General features: G+C 40.0%; 1 protein-coding gene across 1 annotated transcript in view; it reads right to left on the bottom strand.

Moving 5' to 3' along the window:
• KLHL1 (kelch like family member 1) overlaps positions 1 to 25,631 on the bottom strand; it is a 283,389-nt gene that overhangs the window by 73,634 nt on the left and 184,124 nt on the right. The window contains exons 6-7 of the mRNA XM_061629343.1: positions 21,835 to 22,021; positions 6,033 to 6,257 (exon numbers count right to left, since the gene is read on the bottom strand). Coding sequence (XP_061485327.1) covers positions 6,033 to 6,257; positions 21,835 to 22,021 — 412 coding nt within the window. The remainder of the gene's footprint in view (positions 1 to 6,032; positions 6,258 to 21,834; positions 22,022 to 25,631) is intronic.

Below are 25,631 nucleotides of genomic sequence, written 5' to 3' on the forward strand. Positions count from 1 at the left end.
GGATTTGAGTGAGAACTTTCAAATCTGGCGCTGGTTACAAAGGGCAGAGCTTTTGCTCATTGGACTAGATATGAAAGGTCTCTCTCAGTTTTAGGCTTGCAGCAACTCTCCAGGAAAGGTATATGCAACTATCTGGGCCTTTTCCTTTCCTTTTTTCCCCCTTCCTGTATGGGTGAGCTTAAGGTGAAAGTGTTCATAGGGTCAGTCTCTTTGCTTTAGTCTATCCAGTGTTGTTGAATGAATGAATAATAGTTAGAAAGCTGCTCATTGTTAACTGCAATTGTATACTGCAATATTTTCCCTTGTTCCTTCTCTTAATAAAATCACTCTTTATTTTACTTTCAGTGTATGTGTTATTGGGTTAAGGGTAAAATTATACATGCTCTGGGGGTGACGTGCGGGTAACTCCAGCAAAAGATCCTGCTGCTCTCTTTTTGGGGACTTGGATTTCTAGTGAGTTATGCTCATGAGGAAGTTCAAGGTCCTGTCGTAACACCTAGGACTACGACCTGAGAGACCATGGTTCAAATCCACGCACAGCCATGAAGCTCACTGGGTGACCTTGGGCCAGTCACTGCCTCTCACCCTCAGAGGAAGGCAATGAATACCGTTTACCATGAAAACCCTATTCATAGGGTCGCCATAAGTCAGAATTGACTTGAAGGCAGTCCATTTCATTTTCAAGTATGATTGCACGGGAGTAAATCCCATTGAACTCAATAAGCATGCAAATGATCACACCTGCCCTCCCCTCCTCCACAACCCAAATTGTGCTTTCATTTTGACAAATTTGTTGGGCAGTACAATATCTCAAAGGTAAGGTCAGGTCTCCTGCTCCCCTGGTGCATTCAAAATAGCTGCCCAATTTCCCTGCTTTTTATAGTTTGATAGAAATATCTGTTGGCTATAGGTGTGTTCTTAAACTGCAAGGGTTTTTTTGCCTATTAGTGAATTATTTCTTCTAGAAAGAAGCTTTGTACCTATATGCAAATCTACAAATGTATAGAGAAGTACATGGATCCTTGTCCTAGGACTTTACCATGTCAGAGCACAGTTGGTAAATCATACTTTAAAACCTTCACTGTACAAATACAGCATGTAAGGGAAAAGGGATCTAGCTTAACCTGATTTGCTAGTTTTCTATATACAGAGAGTTCTATTTGTTTCTTTTAAAACCCTGGTAACATTTATACTTTTTTTAAAAAAAGATGTGCATTCAAGCTCTGGAGAGAGGGAGTGCACAGCATCTGAAGGTAAAAGGTAACTGGTAAAATATTTTTGAAATTATGAATTCAAAATGGTGCATCAGGTAGGGCAAAGGCAGATTAGTCTCTTCATAGTGATATCATGAACATTGTTCAATAGGTTTCCAAAACAGCAGAACAAATCCATACAGCATTAATGTTCATGATAGTTTCATTTGTTTCGGGAAAGAGCTACAATTTTAGCACCTGGGAAATTGTAACTATTGTCTAGCACAGTGGTTCTCAACCTTTTTTGCTCCCTTCCCCCCTTTCACCATTGTTCAGAATATAATTCCCCCCTTCCCAAGATAGTCTCTCATAGCGTGTTGACGTTTCGTGAGTGACGGTGGTGTTTCTCGTGAGAGAAAAATTTCTTAGTTTATATTATGACAGAATTTCTTGGAGCACTTTCTGGTCTTTAAATAATAATTTAATTTTGCAAATGAAAATAATGCTGCATGTTCAAGAATCAATATTAATCTGTGACATTCAATAAACTTTATTGAATGTCGCAGATTAAATTAAAAACAAACTACAATTTTACAGATTGTACATAATCTACAGGACATCACACTTTGCTGAATAGTGGTCCCAATTCCCCCCCTGGAACCCTAAAATTCCCCCCCGGGGGGAATTCCCCCCTTGTTGAGAACCCATGGAGCAGATGCACTTGTTAGAGTAAGATAGCCTAGACTGCTCTCTCTCTCTCTCTCTCTGAAGATCTGATGCTTCCTTATACAATAGCCATCGATCATTTAGCCCAGTATTGTCTTTGACTGGCAGCAACTCTCCAAGGTGTCAGGCAATGGTCTGCTTCTTGAGATCCTTGAGAATATGCCAAGGCAACCTTCTCCATATAAAGAATGTGCTTGATCACTGAGCTATAGCTATAAAGACCTTTCTTTAAAAGAAAGAGCAATCCATCATTTAGTAGCTGAAAATTAAAGCAGAGATATGTTCTGAAGTTCACCTACAAAATGCAATGTGTTATGATCCTCTATAGTATGTCTACAATTATACAAAAAGCCAATGATACCAATGCTTTTATTTTCAATACCAATTAACAGATATCCAGTAGATCTGACAAAGGCAGCTGTTTCCTTGTTACAAATTTATTTTTTTTAAAAACAAAAAAAGGTCAGAACACGAGACTGATTATAAAGTGTTGCAATGTGCAGTGTTCCTGTTCAGTGACTTAGGCAGTCAGCAGTACCCTCCTCCAGGATACTTCATATATCTCCCCTAACAGTCAGTTAGCATTCCATGGCCACAGAACATACTCAGTCCTTATTGGGGTGCTTTTAGGGTCCTTCCCCATTGGGTCTTTTTTTTACCACCAGATTTGTTTAGTAGTTCTGCAAACTTTAAAGCTGTGCCAAGGATGCTGATATCTCCCTCTTGTATATGGGTGGTGGTGTTTTAACTACACAGTCATTGGCACCATGCCTGAAATAGACAGGAATAGACAGAATGCTCGATAAAAATAGGAGGATTAAATAATTAAAGACTATTTGGATAGAAACAAGATAGTTATTGATGGTCACGGATATTAATGGTCAAGGTTTTATTATTTATTTATAAAATTATTTCTATACCCCATATCATAAAACATCAGAGAGGTTTACAATATTAAAGCATAAAACCATTTAAAATAAAAATGCAAATACAGATATTCATTAAGGTGACTGGCTAATCAGGATAAAATTTAAACAGCTACAAAGGCCTGTCAGCCTAAAAAATATCTTCAAGACATGCCTGAAAGTCGAAAGTGAGGATGCCAGCTGAATCTTTACTAGAAGAAATTTCTGATTTCTGGTTGAGGCCTTTTAGGCCTCTTTAACACAGGGGACAACAGTGCTCCTCCAGATGATCTCAGTGATCGAGCTGAAATATAAGGGTTCAGGCAGTCCTTACAGTATCCTGAACTCAAGTTGTTCAGGGTTTTGAACCTGGTCCAGTCACATATGGGCGCCAGTGCAGATGTTTTAGCAAAGGTGTCATATGCTGTCAGCTGTCTGCTCCCATCAGCAGTCTAGCTATTGTATTCTGCATCAGCTTGAGCTTCTGGACCAGATCTAAGGACAGCCCCACTTAACAGCCCATTAGAGTAGGCCCATCTTGAGATTACCAGTCATGGACTACAGTGGTCATGTGATCTCAGTCCAGACATGGTGATTGCTGGCATACCAGAGGAAACTGATAAAAGGTACTCCTATATCTCCTTGGACCTCTAATGGCAAAGATGTATCCAGGAGTGCCCCTAACCTACATACCTGCTCCTTTAGTGGGAATGCAATCCCATCCAGAGCAGGCAACTGGTCTATCTTCTGGACACAGGAACCATCAACCCACAGAGACTCTTCACTGAGCTTTATTGGCCCTCATCCACCACTAAACCACTGTTCCAAGGCTTACACAACATCTCCTAATTCAGATGTTATGGAGCAATAGAGTTGTGTGTCATCAGCATATTGATGACCACTCATAATGACCACTCAACAGCTTGATACAGATGTTAAAAAACTGTGCTGAACCCATAGCACAAGTGCTAGGGGGTGGAAGAGTACTCCCCCAATGTTATTCTCTGCACTTTATCACATAGATAGGAATTGAACCAATACATCACAGCGCAGCTGATACCTATCCCACTTAGTTGATCCAGGAGGATACCATGGTCAGTGGTTCTAGTTTTGGTGTACAAAGCCCTATACAGCTTGGGACCAGGATACCTGAAAGATCAACTTACCCCTTATATACCTAGTGGATCACTGTGCTCTGCAGGTGAGGGCCTCCTGCAGATACCATCTTATCAGGAAGTTGGTTCTGCACAATATAGGAAACAGGCCTTTACTGTGGCAGCACCTACCCTGGGGAATCCCCCCCCCTTGAATATTAGGCAGGCGCCATCTCTGCTATCTTTTCGGCGCCTTTTGAAGACTTTCCTCTTTCAACAAGACTTTTAAGTTGAGACCTATCCCAGTCTGCGCCTGTGTTAGAATTGCTTTTTAATATTTTTTTAATAATGTTTTTAACCCTTTAAAATGTTTTTAAAGCTTTTTTAGAAAAAATGTTTTTAACATTGTTTTGCTTTAATCTATTTTAAGGCCTGTTTTTATGATGTTTTAAAGTGTTTTTAGCATTTCTGTTTGCCGCCCTGGGCTCCTGCTGGGAGGAAGGGTGGGATAGAAATCAAATAATAAATAAACAAACAAATAAATGGTATCAAAGGTTGCTGAGACATTAGCTAAGAGTAGCAGGACCACACTTTCCCTGTACTTCCCCTGATACAGGTCCCCCATCAGGGCAAACATGGCAGATTTAGCTCCCAAACTAGGCCTAAACCCAGATTGAAGTGGATCCAGATAATCAATGTCATCCAGGAACATTTGCAGTTGCTATGCCACCTCCCTCTCCACCACCTTCCTCCCCCCCAAAAAAGGGGGGTACTGGCAACTGGATGGTAGTTATTACCCACCACTGAGTCTAGAGTGGGCTTTTTAAGTAGCAAAACCACCTCTTTAAGGATGACTGGCGCCATTGCATCATGTAATGCTGTGTTCACAACACCCTGGATCCACCCAGTCACCCCACCACAGCTGGTTTTAATCAGTCAGAAAGGAAAAGCAGCCAGAAGCTTCACTGTAAATATCCTGTCCACATCATCACTGCATAGGGGGTTGGACTCGATCACCTTAAAGGCCCCTTCCAACTCTACGATCAACTGGAAATGATCCCATTACACTGTGCTAAATGTAGCATTGGGCATCTTAGCTGGGGTTACTGTGACTGCAGCATCTAAATCATTACAAAGTCAAACTTTGTCCTCCAAGTGTTTTGCATGTTGCTCACAGCTACTCACTGTGTGCTCCACGGATCCATACCCCAAATCTGGGGTAATGAGTCTCCAGACCACATGGAACAACTCTACTGGCCAACACCTTGAGGATACAATGGACATGGCGAAATACAACTTCTTTGCTGCCTTCTTTGCCACATGGTAGACATGATTAAGTGTCCTAACACATGTTCGGTCAGTTTCAAGGTGAGATTTCCACCATTTGTACTCCAGTCTTCATCCACCACACTGGATGATAGGAGTTGTAGTCCAACAACATCTGGAGTGTCATACATTAGTCACCCCAGATTTTAAAAAAATGTATGATTCAATTTTACTCACAGTAGGACAGACCACAAATATTTCTTAAGCAGCAGTATTTCAAAGAAGGTGTAAATTTAGTAAACTATGGCTTAAATTTGCTACACAAATAGGTGCACACGTACACAAATTACCATGGGCACACTTGGTTCTTTGTATAGAGGATACACATATGTATCAGGCAGAGATCCAGAGTTCAGCCATACTGATGTGTATCTTGCCACACATGCTTTTACCTGTCTGGGCTGTTTAACATGTGATAGAGATTTGATATGCATGCCCTATTGTCTCCACAACTGTAAGCTTTCATGGCTTGTTCACTATTCACATGATATCGTTATCATGATTTACCACGTACTTTACAACAGCTTTTACTGACCTGTTTGGAAACTGTCTGAGGCCAGTCATGTTGACACTCCTGCCTGAAGACTATCACGCAGAAATAATGCTTCAGTTTGTTCCCATATGTCTTCACCTAACTTCCTTGTGCAGTTTTGCACAAATATAGTTACACAAGTGTGCACTTAAATTAATCATAATCAATAGGTTTTGCACTGTAGATTTGATCAATAGGTTTTGCACTGTAGATTACACATTTTGATACAGATATATTTGGGAAACTGAATTCTTACCTAAGCCATGCCTATGGGTTGACATTGGAGGCAAAACAGTCCATGCTTTTGTCTTTGGATTGTAACATTCAACAGTGTTTAATGTCTTTAAACCATCACGGCCTCCAATAACAAAGAGTTTGTCATCAATGACAGCCACGCCAAACTGTAGCCTTCTGCCATTCATCACTCCAGCTTGAATCCATATATTTGTCCTGAGATCATACTTCTCTATGGTTGTAGCACCTGCTGAGAAACATCAATAATGTAATTAATAAGAGCACTTACCTGATTTACAGAAAGTAATAAGAATACATCTTCTAAACTGTTCTTTTTTAATTGGAAAAGGCAGTATCTACGGAAAAAACATGCCCATACAATGTCTCTTCCATTGAAAGTGAACTCAAAAACCCAACAATCCCCACAGAATTACACTCTCATGAATCCAAATAACAGCAATGGCCTAATCTCTTGTAATCTCTTTCACTATGGAGATGAAAAACTTTGCAGTCTGTATTTGCCACATTTTATTAATAGCTAGCTATTTTATTGATAGATAATAATTGTGTTTTATTTGATGGCAGCATTTACACCAAATTAAAGTCCTGTTTCCCCATATTTTGTTTGTTTAATTTGAACTTCTGTTTGAAGCCTAGCTCTATAGCTCCTCCCACTTGGGCCAGGGCTTCTGATGTTACCCAAGTGGTGCAGAAATCAGCTATGCTGCATCGACTCCCACACTTCCAATGTAACTTAAGAAGTCGCCTGAGCCTATTCACAGTCTCAATCAACAGAAAATATAATAATGCATTCCATTTTTTTTTGTAGGTAGGGTATCTAAATGAGCTGATTGTAAAATACTTCAGAGAAGATTGCTAGTATCAACTTAGCTCCTTTTGTGTCTTGTTTTCACACTTGCACATTGAAGGCATGCTCCTCTCCAACTATTAATTGCCCCTACAGAGAAAGCTGCATTAATTAGTTTGCAATTAGATGTTTCTAATCTATTTCTTCATAGTGAAACAAATTATTCTGTATAATATGTATGTATTTCAGAATAACGGTTCTTTAGCAAATAAACTGCAATTATCCAAACAAAAATAAACTTTCTCAAAGCTAAAGTTTTTAATAAAAAAGAGATGTAATTTGAATCCCAGTGTAACAGAACAATAATAATGTAGACGCCAACTGGATATATATTAAATTCCCTTCTAATTTGCTCAGCTACAAGAAATATGAACTAATTTCTGCATTCAATTATGTTAAGGTGTTTTTTCCCACAGTCCTTAATTCAGAACTGAAACTTATATAAATGAATTAATTCACTAATTAGAAAGAACAAAGTACAAACACCGTTGTGGAGCTGTTTATTGCTATTGCAAAGTATATTAACATGGCATACATTTTCAAATGGTTGAAAGTATCACACTGTGCTAATTGTTTAGGAATTTGTTTTCCTTTAAAAATTACCAAACTGTTAATTGTAACTGAAATAGTGTAGTTTTGTATGTTTTGCACACAAAATATGGTTATACAATTAGTATGTTTTAACCAGTGCTGTTTTTGATTTCCCCAGCCATTAAGCAGAATTCTCATGGGTGGGATGCAGGTTTTTTGCTGTGCTTTCTTACTTTCAAGGTGGTCAATGAATTAGCATTTCTTATTTCATTCTTCAAATTTCTACCAGTGTGCACTCTGCAGCATTCCTGGGTGTCCACATCCTCAGCTGGTATTTCCCGTAAGCACAGGATTTTGGGGAGGCTGCCTGAGAGTTGTTATTTGATGTTTATTTATTTTTTTAAAAAGCCTTTTTAGCAAAATCTGTGCAGATTTTTATAAGGTAAAAAGTAGGACTTGGCTTAAAAACAAAATCAGCAACTGCATCAATCTCAAACACTTCCTTACCTTTTGTGCTTCAATTAAAAGTTCAACGGAAGACTTCATGAAGTTTCACATGGGCCTTTTTAAGCTTAGGAAGTGCAGGCTCTTGGACAGATTGCTGAGCACTGGAAAAATGTTTAATGGAAATGGGGGGGGACACTACTCCCTGGGCACCTGGCAACAATAAGGTAAACTCAGCCTTGCACCCACTGAAATTATAAATAAGTTTTAAAGTGTTCTGAGAAAAGATGCTCTTTTGCAGGGGAAGAACACTTCCGAGAAACTGAAGTGCAGGTGACATCAAAGCACTAATTTTAACTGACTTTCAACAATGTTTTACATTATAAATGACGTGTATGTTTTGCATTATAAATTACACATTTGGTAGAAAAACCAAAGCATTACATAATGTGCCAGCCTAATGCTCACTATAATAGGTGTTCAGACCACTCCTCACAAAAACCCACATTTTCATTTGAGACAATGGGAATGCAGGTTGTGTCACGATGATATAGATTGTCCACCCTTGGACAAGTGAAGTTTATCAGTGGGGTTTCACATATCCCTAATTTTCCGTTCTTTCTCCTCCTTGAGTGTGGCCTAAATCTGCATACGGTTCACAAAAATTGAATAGACTTTACAAAAACATTGCAGTCTATGACCTACTGAATCCAAAATATGCTGCTGCAGAGTTTTGAGGTTTTTGACTATTCTAGAATAAAGCATATGCAGTTTTTCAATCTAGTAAATGTACACATCAGAAAATTGCCATGTACATTTTCAGCTAAAAAGTTACATTAAACAATTACTTGCATAAGTTTGACATATCTTCTGAAAGATGTCTTTACAAGCAAGTGGAAAAAGGAAGCAGCAACCTTTCCTTTTTCTGCTGCCTAGGTTATTTTCTTCCTCTGAAGAAATTCTCCTTGATATCTGTGTCAATAACCCAGTTCAATCACATTTGTTCCACCTCAACAGATTTCTTTTTATTTCAACACATACTGTTGCAGATCACTAAGCCAAGGTCATCAGTTTGCACCTACTCAAAGCAACATCTCTAAATCTTGAACAAAATGGTCAAAGGTATATGTCAGCAGCAACTTCAGGAGGAGCAGAATCAGCAGAAAGAGCTTCAGGGGGAAAAATGATTTACAGAGCCTATAGCTATAGACTTTCAATTTCTTGTTCTTGATAGTTTCAGATGGTACAGTGCAACAGTAAGTGCAAACAGATTCACCCTGAAGGAATTTCTGTATTGAATGTACAGAATCCAATCACTGCACTCCAACAGTGTACCAAAATTTTAAAAGTAGAGCTCATAAACCCAACTTCCTTTTCCTGTAAGGGTTCACCAAATTCCTAAATTGTGTTTATTTGATTTGTATTTTAAAATGGAGAACCATGTTTAATAAAACCTAATGTGTGCATTTCTAGTAACCTTAACCTTTAAGTATTGCATTATGAATATATATTTATTGATATTTGGCTTAAGGAAAATTCAGATATTGAAGAGAATTGCGCATTGTCAAACTGTTGTTTACTGAGTACACAGCTTGTATTGAAACACCAGTATGGATCAGTACAAACAGCGTGTGAGCAAATATTATTTCAGTGTGAGTTAATGAGATGAAAAGTCATTTTAACAACAAAATAGTGATACTCAGGTGGTCCCTTTTTTCTGTTCCTCTGCTGCTCCCTGAATGTTTGGGTTGATATGCTACTTCATACAAACTTGAAGAGTTAAGAATGAATGATGTCACATGTCATCAGAGGGTGTGGCTAGAGATAGTCCAATGTTGAGCCTCAGCTAACTCAGAATGGACAGGGAAGGGGGAGGCATGAGTTTCAGGCGCCTCCGCTGCCAGAGGAAGCAGAGTTGGGAATTGTTGAGTCTGAGCAGGACCTTGCGGGAGGGGGTCAGCCTGCTCACCAGCCAATTCCCACAGGTCCCGCAGTCTCCGAGGAACAGAGAGCGCCGCCCTCAGCTGCTGCAGAAGACTTGTTGGGGGAGGCTCCAGAGACAGTGCCAGCTCCTCCCTTGCCAAGCAGTTCCCAGGAGGATACCAGTGTGGCACAGCCCCCTGATCTTGAGCCTGTTGCTCAGGAACAGGTGTCTTCTGATGAGCCGTTGGAAACACGCCCTCTGTCCCCGCGCACCCGCCGCCGCAAGAAACGGACAGGGCAAAGACAGGAATTACGCAGGAGTCAGAGATTACGTGCGAAAACGTTCCCTTCTTAAGCTTGCCACTTACAGTGGGGAGTCGTTGAGTCAACTTCCTTCACACGCTGCAGAGCATGTCTAGAGTGTAGTTAGGAATTCTAGTGAGTTAGCACAGAGTTTTCTATGAAGCACAATGCCTTTGATGTATCCATTACTCTAATAAAATGAGATTTACTTGCACCTACGCTTCAGCCTTGTCCTTCCGGCTCTGAACGGGACATCCAATCAGAATAGACTGGGAGGGGCTAGAGGCTCCAAGTCATAAGGTCATGGGAACCAGACTTTGGCAGAATGCCTGGGGTGGCAATCTGCCAACCCTTTAATTTATAGAAAAGATTATCTTGATGGGCTGCCTGCCAAGCAATTAAATACAACTCTTATCAGCAGAGCTGTGTGTGCATGTCTGCATGCACACACTTACCTACTTTGGCTGGCTGCCAAGCCCGTGATCCGTGAGAACAGGAAAGCTTATCTTGTTGGGCTGCCTGTTAAGTAATTACTCATTCTATTTGGCAAGACTACATAAGCACTGTTAGAGCCAATGATATATAAGGGTGTGTACTTAATGCACCAATCAGCTTATAGCTTAACAGTAAAAATTAAGGACAGAAGCATTGTTCCTCAGAACTCACCATAGGCCAGCCTGGATGGTGCAAGAAAGGGTTCTCCAGCGACTTAACAGGTATGAATATTGTATATGGTTGACTGCATGGTTCATTTAAGATATTATTGAATAAACTCTTTGACTTTCGCCTCACTGGTGTGCTTATTGTCTCAAACTCCTAAAATAACCTTTGCTGTTTGGCAGGGCCGGTTCTAAAGGGTGGCCAGGTGGAGCACTGGCCCGAGGGCCCCTGGAGATACATGGGGCCCTGAGGGGGCCCTCCTCTCACCTTATGTGAACTGCGGCAGCAACTGCGGATGGCAGGGCAGGAGCTTCCACCTGCCCACCATTCCTTTGCCCCACCTACCTGTCTCCTGCCTTTTACCATTGCCCTTAATGAAGATGGCGGCTGATTGCCCTGATGGAAGATCTTTATCAGGAGAAAGACAGGAGGAGTCTGGCCCTGTTATTCTTACTTGATCTCTCAGTGGTGTTTGATACCATTAACCATGGTATCTTTCTGGACCGACTTGGTGAGATGGGTACTGGAGGCACTGGTTGACAGTGGTTCCGATCCTATCTCCAGAGTCGTTTTCAGAGAATAGCATTAGGTGATTGTCTTTTGGCCGACTGGCAGTTGTGCTGTGGGGCGCTGCAGGGTACCATCTTGTCCCCAATGCTGTTTAATACCTATATGAAGCCCTTGGGAGCAGTCATCAGGACATTTGGGGTAAGGTGTCAGCAGTATGATGATGATATCCAGCTCTATTTCTCTGTAACAGCTGAATCAAAAGAGGCTGTGCAAACCCTGGATATCAAGCCTGGACTTGGTGGTGGACTGGATGAGGGCCAATAAATGGAGTCTGAATCCTAACAAGATGGAGGTGCTGTGGCTTGGTGGTTCCCAAACTGGTCAATTGCCTGCTTTGGATGGGGTTGTACTCCCTCTGAAAGAGCAGGTTCATAGTCTGGGGGTGCTCCTGGATTCATCTTTGTCGCTAGAGGCCCAGGTGACGTCAATAGCTAGGAGTGCCTTTGACCAGCTTCAGCTGGTAAGACAGCTGCAGCCGTTTCTGGACCAATGTAGCCTGACCACTGTTGTCCATGCTCTGGTAACCTCCAGGCTGGATTACTGTAATGCGCTTTATGTGGGGCTGCCCTTGAGGTTGGTCTGGAAGCTGCAGCTAGTGAAAAATGCAGCAGTGAAAAATGTTCACTGGGGCAGGGTATTGCCAACATGTCAACTCGCTGCTGAAAAAAATTCACCAGCCACCTATTAACTACCGGGCTAAGTTCAAGGTTCTGGTTTTGGTTTATAAGCCCTATACAGGTTAGGACCAGGATACCTGAAATATTATATTATCCCTTATATATTCAGTTGATCACTGTGCTCTGCAGGTGAGGGCCTCCTGCAGATACCATCTTATCAGGAGATCCATTCTGCACAACACAGGGAGCGGACCTTTAGTGTAGTGGCACCTACCCTTTGGAATACCCTCCCCTTAAATATTCGACCTTTTCAGCACCTACTGAAAACCTTCCTCTTTCAACAAGTCTTTTAAGTAGAGACCTTATCCCAGACTGTGTCTGTGTTAGAAATGTTTTTTTAATACGTTTTAAAGCTTTTCTAAAAAATATGTTTTTAGGGATGTTTTGTTTTAATATGTTTTAAAGGATATTTTGTTGTAAAGTCTGATTTTATGATGTTTTAAAGTGTTTTTAGTGCTTTTGTTTGCTACCCTGGACTCCTATTGGGAGGAAGGGCAGGATATGAATGAATGAATGTTTTTATATGTCAAAACCAGCACTTTGAATTAAGCCCAGAAAGTAACTGGTAGCCAGTAAAGCTGTGCCAAAATTGGTGTTATGTGCTCAGACTGACTTGCCCTGGTGAGCAATCTGGCTGCTGAATTCTGCTCCAGTTGCAGTTTCCAAACTGTCTTCAAAGGCAGCCCCGTATGTAATGTATTGCAGTAATCTAGCCTAGAGGTTACCAAAGCATTGACAGAAGAAGTCAGGTTATCCCTGACAACCGATAGGGTTGTAACTGGGCTACCAGCCAAAGCTGATGGAAGGCACTCCTAGTCACTGAGGCCACTTGAGCCTCCAGTGACAGTAATAGATCCAGAAGTACTCCCAAGGTACACACCTGCTCTTTCAGAGAGAGTGTAACCCCAACAAGAGTAGACCACATCCCCTCCATCTGGTCTAGGGAACCACCCACTAACAGCACCTCAGTTTATTGGCTCTCATCCAGTTCATAACTGAGGCAAGACATCGGTCTAGCACATCCACTGCTAGGATAAGAGAAATATATCATTTTGGATGAAATATGAACATAAACATAACATTTCCAATATATAATGTTTAATTTCCACCCAAATGGTCATTTTGGGTTGCAGGACAAGCCTTATCACCAGCCTCCTTAGGACATGAACTGAAGACTGGGGACAAATGTTTTAAATAAATAAACACACATATTTGTACATATACAGCACAAAGCTATACATGCATATTCAGAAGTGAGCCCCACTGAGTTCAACAGAGTTTACTTGCAGATTTAGGATTGCAGCCTTACTCAGCTACAAAACAACCCTGAAACTTATCCCAACACACAAAGATTAATTCAGAAATCAAAATTCATTCTGTAAAATGCAGATTTTGAAATTCATATTTCCACATGCAAATTTGAAACAGAATTTAAATGGAGAGGAGAGATATTTGCACAGACTAGATCAAAAGAGTAAAATTATGTTCACATAATTTGAAAAATGTTAGTTTTCCTTCAAGGTTAATATCTCTTCAGGGGGCTGAAGGAAGAAGTTTCCTAACCCCTTTCCATCTGTCTTCCATGTGAAGCAGATAAAGCATATTCCATGGAATTCAATCACCTGCATTATGCAGTCAGTCAAAATGGATGATAAAGGATCAAATCTTTATTGCTTTACTCTAGAAAGACATCCTGTTAAACCACCTGCTGAAACTGGGAAGGTCTCTCTTACTTACATTCATTATGCCTTTTATCGTTCCTTTCTTTCTGCTTTTAGTTTTTTTTTTCAGTCCTCCCTTGAGCATCCATACTCCATCTGGTGAATCCATAACCTTCTTGACCTGGTATAGAGTGTTTTTGATATTGGACCACACTGAGACCTCCAGTAGAGCAGCCACATGTGCAAGTGGTTAAATTAATTAGCTTTTCTTTAGAACTATGAACTATCGTAAAGTATTGCTTGCTGTGATAAACTTTCATAGCAAAAAAGTGGATATTATATGAAGTTATAAAGAACTAATTAGATTCTTTTTCATGTTCTGGATAAAATGGTTCACTTGAGAGCAACGAGAATTAAAATTCACATGCTGCTTTGTCTATGAAAACAGTCTCTCTAATATCATACCTATCAGAGAAATGAGTGTTGCCTAGTCCTTACATTTATTGTATTTCTTAGTCCTGCTAAAACTGGGTTCTCTGGGTGACAATTGTTCAGTGTTTGTTAGCTTGTTAAATGTTTGCTCAATATTTTATCAGTTATAGAGAACAAAATTGGCATTTGTCAAGACAGAAGAGAATCAAAGAGAGACCTTGAAATCTTCTAGAAATAATGGCAAACTGAAAATATGTGAGACGCTTCCACACATGAAAATATCCATATTCAACGTGCTTCTCAATTTTTAACTTGATCAATATCTTGAGCACCAACAGCTATGTCAGCACATCACAAAACGTGATATTGCGATAGAAATGAATTTTCACCAGTATACTACTTTAAGGATGTAGTCCTATGCACACTTAAACTTAGTAAGAGTTACTTTTGGCTTACCATTTATATTATTTTATGTTATTATTACTAATAACGATATCTATCTATATCTATTACAGCCCCTATCACTCCAGGTGAACTAGCGGCCCCCAACCTCTGATGCATGGGGCGAGCCCGGGCCCAGTGGATGCCTCCTCCTGTACAAGAGCAGAGACCTTACCATGAGATCTGTGCATGCCAAGCCAACCAACCACAGCCTAGGGCCTCCCCAGCCAGGCTCCTGGGCTAGCCAAGGCTTTTGCAGGTTGCTGCTGCCTTCCTCCTTCAGGTTGCTGTTGCTTCTCTGAGTGCTGCTTTGCAGCTACTTGGCTTGTGGTGCCTCTGTTGCTGCTGCTGTCGCCACCACAAATGCCACTAACGTTGCTCTCTCCGCTTCTTCCCCCGTCACTGGAGCTATGTGCTTCCCCACTGCCAGTGGCCTGGGTGAATGAGCGCAAAAGTGATTCCAGCTTTACCCCAGACCTCTTTGGGTGGCTCTTCAGTTCAGATCTGAAGTCTTCAATCTTTGCCAAAGTCTTCACCCCAACTGGTTGTGGTAGATGGGGCAGGCTCCTTTATATAGGCCCTGAGTGAACTAGACGGAGTCTAGCTCTCCATCAAGTCCACTCGTGGGCCCAACTGCAGAAGCCAAGCAGCAAGCTGGTTGGCTCTCACTGGAGTTCCACTTCCCCCAATTAGCCCCACACCAGCACCAAGATGCCTTTGGCGCAAAGATACTCCACTCCCCAGGCCCGCCACTGCCCTGCAAATTCAGTCCTAGGCCAAGTTCAGGGACCAGGGGCTTAAACTTAGTAAGAGTTACTTCTGCATAGACATTCCTAGGAGTAAGCTGTACTTCTTTTTATTAAAGGGAGATGCTATTAAATAGTTATTCATATTGATAGCTATTAGCTTTTGTAACTAAATCAAAACCCAATATTCAGAGGCAGCATATTTCTGAGTATCGGAGCCAGGGACAAAAAAGAGAGCTAATATTTCCATGTCCTGTTTGTGGATTTCCCACAGGCATCTGGCTTGCGACAATTAGAAAAGGAATACACTAGAAGGGACTTTGGATGGTATTCAGTGTTAGTCATACTCAGAGTGGACCCATCAAAGTTAACAGACATGATTAACACGTTCATTCATTTCAATGAGTCTACTCTGAGTAGAACTAGCATTGAATACAACCTTTTGGTGTGATCTAGAATGTCAGTTCTAGGAGTCACTTGAAGATCTTTGTATAGAAGAAACAACAGGTTAGTTCTTACTGCCAGTGTCAGGCCAGCTCTTCACAAACTTTATGTAATCCTGGCATCTGGTTCATATGTTAGTGCAACAGCTCATTGAAGATAGTGGCATCATAACTACAAATGAATGGAGAATGATCTAATGGCTGCTGGAAGCACTTTTATTAAGCACAATACTCACTACAAAGAAATTTCAACTCTTTAGGATTTAGATCAGGGAATTTTTCTTTTCGTTTTTACTTGCTCAAGATGTGCTAAACCCCTTGAATTATTTGACCTTTTGATTTGGTTTTATTACTTCATTTTTCCTCCAAGCACTTCTGGTATGCTGTGACTTACCTCTTTTACATATCTACTTTTAAAACAATATTCAAACAAAGCATTAGGATATGAAATACCTGAAATATTGTGTAATATGTTGGTTTTATTTATTTAAAAACATTTATATACCACTTAATATTTTTTTTAAATCTCTAAGTGGTGATGTGAAGATGCCAGTTTAAGAAATAAATGAGGCACTTCCACACAGAAAAATATATTTATTTTCTTGAGTTATTCTTTGTTCTCAAATAACTTCAATTTACATCAATGAAGTAAAGAATCCCCTCTAAAAATGTCACTAGTTTTAGAAAACTAGAGCTGGATGTGGATTCCAGGGAGTATATGCAACTGTCCCAAGGACTGCTTGTGAATGTGGAAGACAATGTGCCCTGTATTCTGTGTATACAAGGACAATCCATGCCTACAAAACCAACAGAGATGCATAAATTTTCAATATAAATTTGAATTATATGTCTACATAAAGACAGGTTATTTGATGACAATTCTTGCCTTATTTACCAAGTACAAGATATCACTGTAGCAGATAGGTAGAAACTATTGTTTGGTGATTTCTCCAAGTCATAAACAGATTCACCAGCAAAGACAGTATAGTAACACAGAAGTATTAATCCCCAGCACTGAGCTAGGAATGAAAATGCCTAAATTCATTAAGATAGCTAATACAATTGTTAAGGACAATTCACAATAATAAATGCAAACCAAACATGTTCAAATAACAAAGCAGAATCTTTGAGAAATGAATTATCTTATAAGAGATTAAAGTGTATAAAAGTAAATGTGATTCATTATTAATGTGTACATGTAGAATACTTTGTTCTAGGCATGTTTACAACACACATTAATAAATCAGGAGGAATGAAGTTTGTATCATCTATAGGTTCTGATCCAGCTAAATGTATTAGTTAATGTCCTATTGAAATCTATGGAACAATTACTTATAACTAACTTAACTTATACTGCTTTCAATTATGTCATGACTAACAGGGCAATCCAACTCAGGGGAAGCCAGCGTAAGTGGTGCCGGCACAAGAGAAGCCAGCATAAGGTAACTTCCTCTGCATCCAAATGCCAATCAGGCTCCTCTGGATTGGCTGAACTCTGGCTCAGCTGGAAGATGTGTACAGGGGCTAGAAAGTACAAGCCTGTTTTCCCAAATACCCCTACCAGGGAGTAAGCCCTCTCCATTGCCTTCTATTGTATTTATTTTGTTGCTCCATGTGTCAGTCAACTTTAGTGCTTGAGCCTTAGGCCATTGCAAACACAGACCAAAATTGAAGAATAAGATTTTCACCATAAAACTACTTAAGACATGTATGCTATACAAAGGCACACGGACTAATATACTTACAAAACTAACCTTAACACGATTTAAAATCCATTAAAATTTAGCTACTGAAAAAGTTAAAAATCAGGAATAGAGCTAAAACGATTGATGATAGGAATATTAGATCAGAACGTCCCCATGACAATTTACTGCATTATCAGAAATACATTTTCCGAAGACCTTCAGTGCTACCAGGGCAAAAAGAGAGACCATATGGGTTACAAAAATATCTGTGTCAGACAAAAGAGAGAAAATGTTCTCTGGTGCCTGATTAAAATGCAGACGGGATAAAACAAAATAAAAAAACCGGAACTCGTGGCTCAGAGTACAAAGGGAAAAACAACAGATAATGAGGCAGATCCTCAATCTCTGAAGCTCCACAGACACTGACTGTCTTAGACCGACCTTTTTACTGATGTAACCTTTGCCTGAATTAGGACCTGCAGGAGCACAGAATATGAGTTGGATGTGGCCTAGGTTTCCTCATCTAACATGCCCCCAACATGTCCCCAGAATGTCCATTTCTTCAGGCTTGAGCCAGAGCTCAGCTGGAGATCTGCCACATCCAACTCCCCTCAGCCTGGTGTAGATGCAAGTTGGATTGTGCCCTAACTTTAGGTGGATTAGGACCACAATGTATATTTTGTATACTCTCTCTGGATATATGTATTCTCTACTAATTTTGAGTAAGTATGGGTCTCAAGCCATGTTTTTCTACATCATTTTTTTCAGCATAGTACATATACTTCAGAAGTTTAGGTTCAAATATACAGGTTACAGACTATATAACTTGATTTAAATGCTAAATGCCTTGCTTTGGGTTATTCTTCAAGAAGAGATCCACACAGTTGGAATTCTACCTTTTGGGAAAGGGCCATAGCTCACTGGGAGAGCACATACTTTGCATGCAAAAGGTCCCAAGTTCAATCCCTGATGTCTCCAAGTACAGCTGAGTACGATTCCTGCCTAAAACCCTGGAGAGCCACTGCCACTGTCAACAATACTGAGGGAAACAGACCCAGGGTTTGACTTGGTATAAGGCAGCTGACTTTTTTTTTTTAAAGTCCATAAGCACAAAACCTTAAGAACTGTTCTGCTGTAGCTTTCTAGAAACTGTAAGATGTTGATGTATCATACACAGTCATTATCATAACCATTCCTAAGTGGTTCTTTCAATGGGACCTAATAGTGGGGAACTTTTGCTAGATTGCACTTTTTGTCTGAATGTTATGATGAAAGTAACAGGAAGGCCTTTGTGCATTGTTATGGATAAAGGAAAAGTGATTAAAGACAAAGGGTGAGATTCAGTCTAGCACAAGGTAGTGTCTGCTCATGCAGTGGTTGGGGGACCCTACAGAACAAATTTGAGGGGCATACATTAGGGGGAGAAGAGAAACCAGAAGACCCATTACACAAGTGGATGGACATCTTCGGATGTTGCCCACATACTTGGCAATTAAGAAAGTGCACTTTTGCATTTACTGCTATGGAAGCATGAGCATTTCCCCACTTTGACAAATAGTACGTGGAAGTATACAGTGCCTTGCAAAAAGTAATAAGACCCCTGACCAATGCTCTCATATTACTGAATTAGAGTACAAATTGTACACTGTAATTTCATTCTTTATGATATTTTATTTTGAAACACTGAAACTCAAAATCAATTATTGTAAGATGACATTGGTTTTATGTTGGGAAATGTTTGTAAGAAACATAAAAAACTGAAACATGTTGCTTGCCTAAGTATTCAACCCCTGTGTTGTGAAAGCTCCCAGTTTACACAGATGAAAGAAATTGCCCTATCAAGGACACAGCTACCTCAATACCATTACCATTGGCCTCCAGCTGTGAACCATTAAAGTTGCTGTCACATTGTCAGGATACAAACCCGACTGTTGAAATATCATTGGTCAGGCTGTGGATCTGAAGGAAAATGAAGACTAAAGAGCATTCTACAGAAGTGAGAGATAATGTAATGCAAATGCATAGATTAGGAAAAGGGTACAAAATAATATCCATGTGTTTGGATATCCTAGTGAACACAGTTGGATCAATAATCATGAAGTGGAAGCTGCATCACACCACCCAGGCACTGCCAAGAAAAAGCTGTCCCTCAATACTCAGCGCTCGAACAAGAAGAAGACTTGTGAGAGAAGCCCCAGAGAGGCCAACGATCACTTTGAAGGAGCTACCGAGTTCAGTGGCTGGGAGTAGAGTAATGGTGCAGCAGTCAACCATATCAAGAACTCTAGTGGCCTGTATGGGAGGGTGGCAAGAAAGAAGCCATGACTCAAAAAGTACCATCTGAAAGCACGTTTGGAGTTTGCCAGAAATCATGAGAGTGCCCGAGCTGCAATGTGGGAAAAGGTTTTGTGGTCAGATGAGACCAAGATAGAGCTTTTTGGCCAAAACTCAAAACACTATGTATGGCGCAAACCTAATACTGCACATGCCTCAAGACACACCATCCCTACAGTGAAGTAATGTGTGGGGGTTGAATACTTATGCAAGCAACATGTTCCAGTTTTTTATGTCTCTTACAAACATTTCCCAACATAAACCCAATGTTCTTACAAACATTTCCCAACATAAAACCAATGTCACCTTACAATAATTGATTTTGAGTTTCAGTGTTTCAAAATAAAAAATCATACAGAGCGAAACTACAATGTATCTTTTGTAATTCAGTAATATGAGAGCATTGGTCAGGGGTCTGATTAATTTTTCAAGACACCATATTTCTAACTTGTTCTGATACCCATAGAGCATCCAATATGTTTATCAAAATTGAATTTCTTTGATAGTTTTAGATTTAATCGTAAGATTAAGTAATGGGATATTTTAAATTATGTTACAGTAGGTCAACGTTTACCTCTTTCCATTACTATAATGTCTGATTTTTTTTCTTTATTACTGAATTTCTCGCCTGGGTTATTTTAAAGTTTTCTTTTCCCTGTGTTCACCTCAAGACAATGATCCATTGAAAGCTGAGATAACCTAGACTTTGAATCCAGGATTTCTCTTTCTCTCCCTTTCAAACACAGTGCCTCTAACATTATAATTTTAAAAACTGTTTTATTATTATTTTGCAACCCAGCTTACCTCCTTGGTGTTTCTTCTTTTAGAGCAATGAAGCAGATTGAAGCATCTGATAGAATAATCAGTATTCTGTCTTTTCTGTAACACTACTATTTATTGAGATTAAAATAGATTCTTTCCCTTTTTACAGTTTATTCCCTAATATGATTTACATTGTAGATTTTGCTCTGCACTTGGGATTCCAAACACTAGTAAAGAACTCAGTGTTTTACAGTCTTTGTAAGCACATAATACCTTTATATTTGTATCTCTCTTTTCCAACTCAAGGCCTATCACTCAAAAGAGAAACTCTGGTAGATGGTCAGGGAAGGGCAAATTTCACTTAACCAAAATACCCCTAGGAAACAATAGCCCCCCCACAGGATTTACAGATGGTTTTAGTTAATGTTCTTACAATGTGCAGAATATGTATGCAGTTTCACAAAGGTCCTGCAGTTTTTATTTATTTATTATTTTTGTTTCTGGTATTTCATCTATGCTAATTTTTTTTTTTTACATACATCAGATCTGACACGCTCTATTTCACTAAATGGGAGAATAAGCTTGAACAAGTAAACAAATGGGGGAATATGATCAAAGGGAATACTTTGGACAAATGATGAACATCCAATAGCTAGGGAGACCAAAAATAAATGGAGGGGAAATGAGTAACAGTTATGTTCTTAGAACCTTTACAGCCACCCTTCTGACAGCAGTGTTACTACAGTTTATCTGGAGAGGTAGTGGGGCAGTGGCAATATCAGGGCTGTACAGATGCACCAATGGAGCCAATCAGTGCTCCCACTGCCCCACTCCAATCCAGTCCAGGTAAGCGGCAGAGATGCCGGTGTCAGGAGAGCGGCTACATGACTGTGCTCCACAACAGTGGCTGCTGCTGCTGTGGAATGGCTTCATACACATACTCCTTTTATCTAGCATGGGGCAAGGACACAATTTGCATAAAAGGCCACTGATTCTGTAATACAGTTCAGCTCCCATCTTTGGAGAAGACAATGAGGAGCACAGCCACTTTTGTTAGTGAACATCAGACACTCTCAAGAGACTGAATTCAATTGAATCCAAGTGTGATTTTTAGCTTAAGTATCTTGTAGATCGGATGCTTGAAGCTTAAGGTATAGTTTAGCTATGTGAAACCTATTAACTGTAAGTTGATTGACTGAGTGTCTCCCTAAGGAATAGTTTTCCTCTCTTTCACAAGAATAACTAACCAGGAGTTGAGGCATGCTGACATATTAGATACCATGAGAGAAAAGGAAAAAAAAAACCTGTTTTGCCAATTGTCTTTACAAAACCAACAACTAGTACCTTTGTTGTTGTCCATTCCTCCAACAGCATACAAGGTCCCAACTGTGGATTTTCTTGGCTTCGTTCTTGGGCTTTGCATAAGAGTTCGTCTTTCTGGCAAAAGATGGTATTTCATGGCTTCCAGAATCAGCTTCTGACATTCCAAGTCATCTTTAAAAAGTGCATGGTTTTCTAGGTCAGCTAAAATCTGTGAATTATATGAGTTGTGATTTAGTAATGACATCCCATTCTTTGTAGCCCGATCCCCAGAGTGCTCTGCTTGCATAAGTTGCAGTAACATGAATAGGACTTGGGCTGGGAAATGACCTTGAGGAGCATAACCTAATAAACAGAAATAAAATCCACAGGAACTTCAATCCAGATTACACAAGTAATGTGATTACCTTTATATCATCAAGTCACTGATAGTAGAAACAGGTGTGTGTTTGCCACCACACCAAGAAGACTCATGACACAGATATGGAATAATGTTATATTTATTAAAATATAACACATAAGTCAAATTCAATTAAAATCCAATTCAGTCAATTGATTAAATTTCCAAATACTTCGGGCAGGTGAGGCTCACCTAACTGTGAGGGAATTGACCCCAAAATCCTGAAGACAAGTCAGTCACTTCAGACTGTAACTCCCCAGTCAAGGATGTGGGAAGATTATCCCCCCTTGCTAGTTGGAGTCAGGTGTGTGGTTCCAGCCTCCGCATCCTGGCCCCACCGTACACCATTATGCTCAAGCCGGTCCCACAAAGGACTTTCCCCAGATCCACACCAGACATTAAGCCCTGATGGTTCCCTAGGGAGTGCCCTTTACCAGAATACCTCAGCCGCCTCAATTTTAAGCCCAATTACCTCACTTGCCATAGCAGAATCACCACAACCCATCCTGGCAGGCCAATTGAATTAAACCAAGCAGTATGGAGTAGGCAAAACCAAAGAGATCCTGAAATCAGGATCTCCAAAAAAAAAAAATCCTACTCAGCCCCAATTTGGCGACTAGCAAAGCCCATACTGACAAGGGAGGGAGGGAGGGTGCCGCAAGGCAAAAAAGGCAAGTTCTAAGGGAGGAGAGGTTTTATATACACCCACTCTATCCTTCACCTGATTGGTAGAAGGATAACACCTGACTCATTTGAAACCTTCGAGAACCTTCATGAGTCTTCTCCAAAATGAGGGTGGCGGCAAACACGCCCCCACACAAGGCGGGAACGCCATTCTGTAGTCTCCCTAACTTTGGGGTTTACGTTCAAACTTTTCTTATGTCAAGGAGAAAGGTAGTCTAGATTCTTCTCCCTGACATGAGCTTTTTCTTCTTCCTTTCTTTCCTTTATTTGTATAAAGGTGCATTTGGTCATCAGCTGAAACACCATTTCCATTCTGAAGTGGTACATCCCAGGTACAGATTCACCACCTGAATATACATAGTCACCAGGTTATGTTGGAAAATGTTATTTCATCTTAAGAAGTGCCCAGTAATTATGCATTTTTTCCAAGCTGGGAAATGTATAACATAACCTGTTTATGCTTGCAACAAGTCTGCCTCCAACCAGTGGCCAGAACAGTTAAGATGGATAATGTTGAGGCACAGATGGGATTGAATGGGCTTTGACAATTCTAAACACCCCTAGTTTGGTAAAGATACAATCACAATACTAATAAATACAACTTGTATTCTACCAGCGCAGATACATTCCCATGGAAATTGGCCTTTGCCCAACACAATAATTACAATCTATGTAGTAGAAAAAGGAAACTTTAAGTCATGAGCTCAAAAGTGCTTTTTGCAGCATTTCTCTGTGTCTGCTGTGACTGTGAAGTCTCATCCCCACTTCATACCACAGCCTAAGATGCTGCAGAAAGAAGAGGAAATTGAACCAACTCTGATGTGCATAACTAAGAGTTTCAGAGAAAAGTACAGGACTCTTTGGATCGTGGCTAAGTTCTTGGGGGTGCAGGAGAAAAGAAATACAGTGAAAATGTTTTGCTGGGGCGAGTTGCCAAGATAATGACCAACCACTGAGCAGGAAGAACTAAGAGTGAAAGCCTGTAAACTACTTTGGAGATTGTATTACAGGAATGTCATACCATGTAAGATGAAAAGAGCAGAGAATAGTGAAGCCATAATAAAACTGAACAAAGTAACTGCACTGAATATGGAGCAGACAAGGGAGACAAGGAAGACCTGATATGGATGGTATGACAAGCAATATGTACAATTCTACTGTCAGACTTTTGAACATAGGTTTAATGTGTGGGTAAAAAGACAAGGTATGTAAGATATAGCAAAATGATGCAACAAGAGTGCAAGACACAGCAATGAAAAGATATTTGGTGGATCTTGAAAAGAAAAACAAATAATATTTTGTAGTATGTCTTACAATTTATGTCCTTTCTTTAAAACAATGGGTGGTATTCAATGCTACTCCTTCTCAGAGTACACCCATTGAAGTGAGTCAACATGAATAACTTAAGGTTCATTTATTTCAGTGGATCTACTCTGAGTAGGATTTAGTTGAATACAATCCAATATTTTGAGTTACATTTATTATCTTATTCACTCTTCCTCCAGGGAGCTCACAATCCTTATCAGCTGATTTACTTTCATATCAAGCCTGTGAGGTGGTTAGGCTAAGCAATAATGACTCACCTAGGGTGACACTGCAAGATTAAGCAGGGACTGAATACACATTTCCCCACTAAGTTCAACACTCTATTCTCTGCACCACACTGGCTCTACATGGGGTGTATAGGGTGTACTGTGAAAGCAAAAGATCAGACAATGAATTAAGGACTAAGCAGAGTCACGAACTTCCATTTATTGAATTCATGTCCAACATACTGACCTGGTTCACATGTAATGGCAAAACATAACCCATGGTTTACCACAAAAGAGCAGTGTGGTAATGCACACTGTTTAATGGTACCTGCTCCTCCCTTTCCTCCCTGTGTCATGCTGAGAACTAACAAATCAGAGTTATGTGCAAACCAGCATTTGTTGTATGTTTGGGGAAAGCAAACCATGAGTGCTGGTTCACATGTAAAGCTAAGCTAACATTTCCTCTTGGTGCAGTATAGGGAGCAGAAGGACACATACAGTTGAGCAGTGTGCACCAGGATGCCTGTCATTTGCAACAGTTAACTCACAGTTTATTTTAGACCATGGCTTACTATTACATGCAATCTACTGGATCATAATGCCATAAAATGATGATTGAGAAGCAGGTTGTATGACATTTATTCCATTCTGTTACATCCTAAAAAATTACCTTGGAGTTAATATCCATCCTTAAAATATAGTAATTTAACAACAAAACTTCTAACATTTTCTTGAACAACAGTCAAAATGCATAACTAGTTTTGCCATACCATCTTCCTGAGATAAACTTAGAAATTATGGCTCATGCTGTAAAAATTTCCCACATAGCGAACTAACCCATAACATTGGTTCAATAAGCCAGCAAAGCAAATATTGAGCTCCTGCCCCTGTGCATTTCATCTTCCTAGAGTGTTACATGGAATAAATAAAATTTAATTAGCTTCTGCCCTAGCTCTATCATAAGCTTCCCATTCATGCTATGTATGCTCAGGGGAGTTGAGCAAGTGGCTTGTTCAGAAATAAACAACACAGGAATGTATATGCATCAGTCTCTGACAATTTTTCAATTAAGGAAAAGAACAGTACATTTCCCTACCTCTCTATCTACGATGCCATACACATGTCCTGGCATTACACAGTTGTGTTTTTGACAGCATTCCCTGTCATCAGCAGCCAATTATACATATTAGAAAAGTAGAGCACCA

The sequence above is a fragment of the Rhineura floridana genome, chromosome 5 (assembly GCF_030035675.1).
Source record: "Rhineura floridana isolate rRhiFlo1 chromosome 5, rRhiFlo1.hap2, whole genome shotgun sequence".
NCBI lineage: Eukaryota > Metazoa > Chordata > Lepidosauria > Squamata > Rhineuridae > Rhineura > Rhineura floridana.